Raw genomic sequence first — 8634 nt, forward strand, 5'->3', positions numbered from 1 at the left:
GAAAAAGAAAAAAAAAAAAAAAAAAAAAAAGAAAGAAAAAAACTTTTATGAGTCTGACTATTTAATTCTATAGTATAGATGTCTTCTTAAATTACTGTTGTCCAGCTACACAAGCCCTTCGTCTTTTTTTTCCCCCTTAAAATGTCATTTATACATTTGGATCTTTATTAATATCTTCATTTCTTTCTACTACTGAACGAAACCTTCTTTTTCATGATAACCAAAATGCCAAGGATCAGTTATGCTTATGACTTGTGCTTACAGGAAGCTGTATTGTAAATTTTTGGAATTAGTCCCTGAATAATACATCTGAGTAATTTTTTTAAATGATAGAGGGTACTCGCATGTGCACACAAGAGAAAAGCAAGGGGGAGAAACAGAGAAGCATGCTTCACAGGAGCTTGTCGTACCACAGCCCCTTCCTCCAGCTACTCAGGATCCTGTGTTTTCAGGCCAGCCTGGGCATTCAAGCCGATCGTCACCAAGTGGTGTACAGACTTGCTTGGCCACAGTGGCCAAACCATGTTTGAATATTTGAGCATACTAGTAGTGTTTAGGTTCCAAGTTCACTAGAGTTAAAGAAGACATGAACTTGGGTATGAGAGTGTTGCAAGATTTTCTGGACATCCACTTCAGTAATGAGCTTTAAGATGTATTGTTTTTGCATTCATTTTTACTGGGATTTCTTAAAGGAGTAGGATACATTGTCAAAAAATAGTATTAAAAAATCCCACCACAGAATTCACAAAATTTCCTTGGTTTACATAGCCCCTTTTTAAAAAGAGAAATACTATAGCATGTAGAAGGAAACGCTTACGTTAGATAAGGTAGACTTTGGTCTCTTTTTTTCTTTTTTTCGGTCTTCTTTTAGTAAATCACCTTGTCATCAATTTTAGAAAAATGCCTTGTTTTGTCCTAAACCTACTTAGAGAATGTTTGTCTTTAATATCAGTGAAAGCAGTTTGAATTTTTTCTGAGTCAGATGATGTTTACTTTTGCTCACCTCATAAACTCAGTGAGTGACCATCTTGTCCTAAGGTAGAGTGAGAGGAGGCAGCTTCCTGTGTGTTTAGGGAATTCCGATGCCAAGCAGCCATGGCTTTAGCACAGTCACCCTTTGTTCTGAAGTAGAACTGTGCTTCTGCGGGGGGGAGCTGTTATTTCACGAAGCTCCAAGTAATGTCTCTCTTCTCTTCTAGGGCAGCGTATCTCTGAAGGAACTGAATGCCCGACCTTTAGAAGTTTTCATGTGCAGTGTGCTCAAAAGACAAGGTTATGGAGAAGGCTTCCGCTGGATGGCACAGTACATTGATTAACACCAGCCCCCATCAGAGATTTGATCACTCAACGTGCATAACTTGAATTCAATAGACTTTTGTTGGTTATGAAACAGATTTTTTTTAGATTATTAATATTATATCAACCTAATTTGAGTGAGAATTGAAAACTGATTCAAGTAAGTTTGAGTATCACGATGTTAGCTTTCTAATTCCATAAAAGAATTAGTTTTTATAGTTTATAATCTGACATTACCCCCAGCACCATTTCTAAAGAGCAACTTTGCAGCAGCACATTTGAAGCACTTTTTAACAACATGAAACTATAAATAGAAACCATATTTAAAAGCTCATCATGTTAAATTTTTTATGTACTTTTTTGGAACTAGTTTTACAATTTTAGAATATATGTCCACTATCTGGAGTGTGTAGTTAATAATTAGCTTATCCATGATTGCATGATTGCCTCTCAGTTTTCCAAAATATTTTTTTTCTTATGCAAATGTCATGCAATAAAGCAAACTCTAATGTTTGGCATCCTTTTTGGGAAAATGTTTCATTTGAATGTGTCTTATCTAGAGAACAGACTGAACATCTGAGTATCTAATATTAGATATCTGAGGGGATTATTGGGAAAAGAGATTCCTTCAGGGTATTTAGAATAATGTTTAAGCGCCTAGAGGCTGTTGCGTTCACCATGAGACAGTTGTGCTTGGTTGTACCTGACACCACGGTTATCTCTGCATCAAGTGTAGTTTATCAGTATTCTACCATTGGGAGTGCCGATGGGGTCTGTGGTCCAGTCCCTGTGGAATTGGCATCCTGGAGCAAAGCGCATCTGTGGTTCACAAGGTTGGTCTCAGTTCAGTAGGAGTGTAGACTCCATCTCAGTTGTCTAATTTTGAAGTGCTCCAGTCTTATTGGTACCCAGTTTGGTAAATCCGTGTCTCTTTTGTAAAAGTGGTGACAGGCACCAGTCTCTATATTTAATGGTGCTCCCCGGGGCAACAGCAGTTAGGATATTGCTCGCAGTGTCATTGTAGTGACGGGCCCATCTGAGGAGAAGGAAACAGCTGTAATGTCTCTCTTCTCTTCTAGGGCAGCGTATCTCTGAAGGAACTGAATGCCCGACCTTTAGAAGTTTTCATGTGCAGTGTGCTCAAAAGACAAGGTTATGGAGAAGGCTTCCGCTGGATGGCACAGTACATTGATTAACACCAGCCCCCATCAGAGATTTGATCACTCAACGTGCATAACTTGAATTCAATAGACTTTTGTTGGTTATGAAACAGATTTTTTTTAGATTATTAATATTATATCAACCTAATTTGAGTGAGAATTGAAAACTGATTCAAGTAAGTTTGAGTATCACGATGTTAGCTTTCTAATTCCATAAAAGAATTAGTTTTTATAGTTTATAATCTGACATTACCCCCAGCACCATTTCTAAAGAGCAACTTTGCAGCAGCACATTTGAAGCACTTTTTAACAACATGAAACTATAAATAGAAACCATATTTAAAAGCTCATCATGTTAAATTTTTTATGTACTTTTTTGGAACTAGTTTTACAATTTTAGAATATATGTCCACTATCTGGAGTGTGTAGTTAATAATTAGCTTATCCATGATTGCATGATTGCCTCTCAGTTTTCCAAAATATTTTTTTTCTTATGCAAATGTCATGCAATAAAGCAAACTCTAATGTTTGGCATCCTTTTTGGGAAAATGTTTCATTTGAATGTGTCTTATCTAGAGAACAGACTGAACATCTGAGTATCTAATATTAGATATCTGAGGGGATTATTGGGAAAAGAGATTCCTTCAGGGTATTTAGAATAATGTTTAAGCGCCTAGAGGCTGTTGCGTTCACCATGAGACAGTTGTGCTTGGTTGTACCTGACACCACGGTTATCTCTGCATCAAGTGTAGTTTATCAGTATTCTACCATTGGGAGTGCCGATGGGGTCTGTGGTCCAGTCCCTGTGGAATTGGCATCCTGGAGCAAAGCGCATCTGTGGTTCACAAGGTTGGTCTCAGTTCAGTAGGAGTGTAGACTCCATCTCAGTTGTCTAATTTTGAAGTGCTCCAGTCTTATTGGTACCCAGTTTGGTAAATCCGTGTCTCTTTTGTAAAAGTGGTGACAGGCACCAGTCTCTATATTTAATGGTGCTCCCCGGGGCAACAGCAGTTAGGATATTGCTCGCAGTGTCATTGTAGTGACGGGCCCATCTGAGGAGAAGGAAACAGCTGCTTCTGCTTCAGTTGTCACTGAGGTGTGTGAGGATTTCGCTCCTCTACCATAGCTCTTTTGCATTCTTCAGCTTATTTTTTCCAGGTAGGAAGAAAATAAGTGTTTGCTTCTAATTTTCTTTTTTCTTAGTTGCTCTTCTCTAGCTCTTACTTTTTTATTTTTTGAGAGGTTTTTGCTATAGGGCGCGTGCGCTCACCGGAAAGACAGAGACAGAGAGACAGAAAGCGAGAAATCACCCCCCGGGGGGATGGTCACGGCACAATCCCTTCTTCTCCATTCTCCTCTCGGGATCTTGGGCACACACGCACACGCACCCGGTGTGAGTTTAAGCCACCGGGTTTGGAACTCGAACCACAGTTGACTACATGGGAGTCCAGCGACATAGCCATTACACTAACTGCTGGTCCCATTATTTATTTATTTTTTTGGCTCTAGCTCTTACTTTATGACACAAACATTTTTGTTTTTAGATATAATGCTTGCCATGTGATAGTGTCCGCAAGCCTCACCACTAGGTTTAGCTAATTTTTTTTTAGTTTTTTAAAAGCATATATTACTTAAAGAAACAGCTTTTCTTTTTTTCATATGTCTGAGATTTGATAAAATAACATAAAAGGTAAGTGCCAAATAAATTTTTTAAAGACTCTCAAGCTTAAGATTTCTCTTCTGATTATAAATCAGATTGTTTTATGTATAACTAATTCCATTAAGAATAATCTTAATACCGGGGGCCAGCAGCTGGTGTGGTGGTTAAGGTGCTGGACACTCCCACATGGCCGACCACGGTTCGAGTCCCGGACCTGGTGGCTTGCTTTCTCACTTTCCCTCTCTCTCTTTCTCTCTGTCTCTCTCTGGTCAAATTAAAAAATAAATGAGTGGATAAATAAATAAATAATTAAAAAAGAATAATCTTAATATCAAAATTAGTGTTTTCTCTAGCAATTGTCCAAGTCAGAGTTATCATAGCTCTTTCTGTTGTAGACAGTGTGACTTATGAAGCAGATAAAGATTGAGGACTATGACTGCCAAGGTCATATTTCTGAATGTGACATTTGATTTTAGTAATTTGGCTCTTCTGTTTCGGTTTCTTTTAAAATGAAAATAAAGAGCGCCTTCTCTGCCTGGAAACATCTGTAGCACTAAAGGGGAAGTAGAGAATGACATTGCAGCCTGGTAGTTTAGTCTGCACAAAGGTTTCAAGTACTCACTCTGAAAGTCCTTACTAAGTAGAACTAAGCCTTAGTAATAACTGCCTCTCGTTCCTGGTGTTTGTGTTCAGTACCTTCATGGACATGCCTTTCTGAGTATTTCCTAGGGTACCCACTGTTATATTTGAGAAACCATTTATGTCCTAAACTGGTATAGAGGAAAAAGCTCACTGGTTTCACTAGAGGGGAAAATATGCTTCCTAGTATAAAATATCTCACTGCAGAACCCTCCTAGTTCTGACACTGGGATCAAAGAAACCAAGTCACCTGTGGACCACAGCTAAACAGTGGCTGTTTTCCCAGTGATGTCAATTCTTATGGTCTGAGATGAAATGAAGGTACAGTTACCAACATCCAGCTCTCCTCCCAGCTCCAGGGCACAGAGCCCCCTAGCCAGAGCGCTTGGCTTCCAGCTCTGAGAGCTCCTTCAGAGCATGTCCTCTGGGTCACTGCTCCTTTTCAAGACAAGCAAATTAAGAGAACAGCAAGAAACAGTAGAAGCACATGGGGGAGACCACTCTACATGCTCCCACGTTCTTGTGCACTTGAGTATTTCCCAGGTCAGTGTTAGTCTGGGGACATGGGTTAATTTTGTACCCCCCATCGTAAGATGTTAAAGTGTCATTGTTAACACTGTTGTATATAAATTAAGGTTGAATTCCATACAAATGAGGCATGTTCAAAAGATGTTTTAAAATCTCAACTCTAAAAACATTAAGTTTTAGTGCACTTTTTACTTTTTTTAGATTTTTGTCATAGGGCATGTGCATTTGCCTGAGAGTCAGAGAGAGGGAAAGTGAGAAATCACAACACAAGGGGGATATTCACACCTCAGTCCTTTGATTTGCAAGCTGCCAGGTCTGGGACTCAAACCTTAGTTGGCCATGTGTGAGTCCAGCACTTTAACCACCACACCACCTGCTGGCTCCAGCCCATTTTTATGTTTTAAATTTTTAGTTTCTTTCTTTCTTTCATGAGAGAGAGAGAAAAAAATGGTACCTTCGACAGTCTCACCCCATTTTCCTCCTACCCCAGAATTCCAGCCAGACCGGATCATAGGTCAACTATGGCAGACGTCTCAGGCTTACCTGAGTGTACCCAGTCTATTCATGGCAACCCAGGATCCAAACCCAGACCTTCCCATATGGCTGCAGTATCACGCAACATTGCCTCACAACCTGCTTTGTCATTTTTTAAATTAAAAATTTTTTTTTCTTATTTTTCTATGGCAGAGTGCCCAAGGGAGGGAGGAAGAGCGAACAAGAAAAATAGATCTTTTTGACAGGATCTTGCCACGTTGTGATCCTTCTGCTCCAGAATCCCAGTAAGCTGGGACTACCAGCATGGGCCACCACACCAGCCTACTTAAGTCAGAGTGGGAATCAATCCCTGGTCCCCCATGCTGGCTTGGGCGCCACACTGTGCCCTCCCACTTATGCTACTGTGACTGGGCCTGTATTTTTAAAGAGATTCCTACACCACACATTTCAATGACTGCTATTAATTATACTTTGGGATCATAATTGATTAAATTGATAGATTCCAGTTGATTATAGTTTTTTTTTTTTTAAGAGATTTTTGTTATAGTGCCTATGTGTTTGCCAGAGAGACAGAAGGCAAAAAAAAAAAGACAAAAAAATCACCCCTCAGGGGAGATGGTCGTGCTGCAGTCCCTTCTCAGGATTTTGGGCATGCGTGCACACATGCCTGGCATGAGTTTCAAGCTGCTGGGTCTGGGCCTCAGACTGCAGTCAATCATGTGGGGAGTCCAGCAGCTTAATGGCCATGCTACCTGCTGGCCCTGAGATTATAGCATTATTACTATTATTATTTTAAAATTCATAGTAGAGCATGTGCATGAGAAAGAGAGAAGAGCACCATCCACAGGGCTTGGTCATGCCATGTTCTCCTTCCTCTAGTCTTCCAGCCAGCTGGGATCTCGGCATGCATCTGCGCATCCTGCCTGTGTTTTCAGGCTGGCTGGGCTGGGGACTTGAACCACGGTTGGCATGTAGCTTCCAGCTCCACAGTTCAGTACACCGTGCCAGAGAGTCTAGGCCAGATTATAGCAATTTTAAAATTGGGAACAGTAAAGTATATGAAAAGATACTCTTCGCAGTTGGCTTGGTTGAACCAGTGTTTTTCTCTAAGTGCCAAAGAGGTATGAGTTCAGATTCTGCCTGCATAGATCTCGGTTTTAGCACCATGTGCCTGTGTCCGTACACACACTGCTGTGTTTACAGCATGAGAGCAGAATGCGGTTTCTTCTGTTTTCGTTGGCTCGCATTGTTCTGTGGTACTTCCAGCACGTAAACTACTTGTAAATAAAAATAGGGTGATAGCCGTGATAATAGTGTCTTGCCTTCTGGAAAACGATCTTCATTAACCACATTCAAAACAGCATTTTCACAAGCTCTGTCATTAAACCAGTATCCTTCCAGTTAATAGGATTTGAGAGTTTCATGAGAAAGGTTTATATTTTCTGAAACTGTATTTGGTATGTGACTCAATGTAGTATTTTAGTCCTGTTAGTCACTTCCATGACTGAAGTTTGCAAGGATTTATTGCCAACTGAAATTTAACCAGAATACACTAAGAATAGTTTATATAGAGGAAAAGCTTTCAAAATTCCTTCTGTTCATTTTTTATGCAAAAGGTTCATGAACTTCCAAACAAATCTTCCAGAAAGCATATTAGAAAATACAAATTCCTTCATGTAAAATTATTAGAAAATAAGTCATCCTATATTAACGTAGAAACCAGAGATTTAGCTATGAGTAGGCGTTCAGAAAAGCAGTATGCTCCAATGAAAGACTAAATTATCAAAGCTACATATTGCCGCTTCTGGTCCTTTCCATTATTGTCCTTTTGAAATTCAAGTTAGTGCTTTTTAACCCCCCCAAAAAATTAAAAGAACAACAACAAAAACAAAAACAGCTCTTGGACTAGGTGACTGTGCCTCTGTGTCAAGTGATTGCAATTTTGTCTTCACTCCTGAACCGTGTAGCCAACTCCGTGTCCATCCCCACCGCACACCTGCAGGGGCTCTACAGAGTACATTGAAGATGCAGTGCTAACTCACCATGTCCCTTTTGTCCTCACGATGCCAAACATTAGGTAGCTGATACAGTTAATGCCCCTGACTGATTTCTTTCAGGCCTAATCAAAGAAGTGAAAACAAGGGTATCCAACGCAACTTCATTTCACGTGCCCCCGCCACAAAGAAATGTTAGGGCAGAACTGGGGGTGATTTCACAGAGTCATTTTGGAAAGGCTTTGCTGGAGTGGATAGATTCTTCTTCAGCATGCATTTTAAATGGGAAACCGGGTTTTATTTTAGTTTTAAATATTTGGGGATATAAAGGTGTGACAATTCTACAGGTTTTCTTCAGTTGTTTTCCTTACGAAGTATAGAGTCACACGAGAACGGCCTACTGCACGGGGGTCTCTGTGCTCCCTGGTGCTGCTCTAACCTGCACTCACAGTCAGCTGCCAGCCAGCGACAAGAGCACTCAGGGTAAATGGGCGAGTTACTTTAGAAGTGACGGAGGTGTTTTTTCCATGGCGAGGCCTTCAGGATTTTACTGAAATCAAAGGCTGTCGGAAGCAGTAAGTCAGTGATAAGTTGTTCATCAGCTAACCTCACTTGCACTTTCGGTACCATGCTTGCACTAGGATCTTAGCGTGAATGTTAAATTGTTTTACAATGTATACAGATTGTTAAGCATAATTTATATAAAGTTGTTTGTTTACCTGTGTGTGTTTTACAAAGAACAGCTGTAATAGATAGTTAAATGTTTTTGAATGGTGTTCCTATGTTATTTTGATTATGTACTATGATCTTTTCACTCCCTATGAATTTGATTGTCAGAAATAGAAAAATAAAATGCCAAGAT

At 39.9% G+C, this 8634-nt stretch overlaps 1 protein-coding gene across 1 annotated transcript in view; it reads left to right on the top strand.

Annotated features, from left to right (window-relative positions):
- SAR1B (secretion associated Ras related GTPase 1B) overlaps positions 1–2271 on the top strand; it is a gene marked incomplete in the record, with an annotated part of 51028 nt that extends 48757 nt beyond the window's left edge. The window contains 1 exon segment of the mRNA XM_027767646.1: positions 1200–2271. Within this exon segment, the coding sequence (XP_027623447.1) occupies positions 1200–1316 (117 nt within the window).
- Positions 2272–8634: the final 6363 nt, after the last annotated feature.

The sequence above is a fragment of the Tupaia chinensis genome, unplaced genomic scaffold, assembly GCF_000334495.1.
Source record: "Tupaia chinensis unplaced genomic scaffold, TupChi_1.0 Scaffold144346_1, whole genome shotgun sequence".
Lineage (NCBI taxonomy): Eukaryota > Metazoa > Chordata > Mammalia > Scandentia > Tupaiidae > Tupaia > Tupaia belangeri.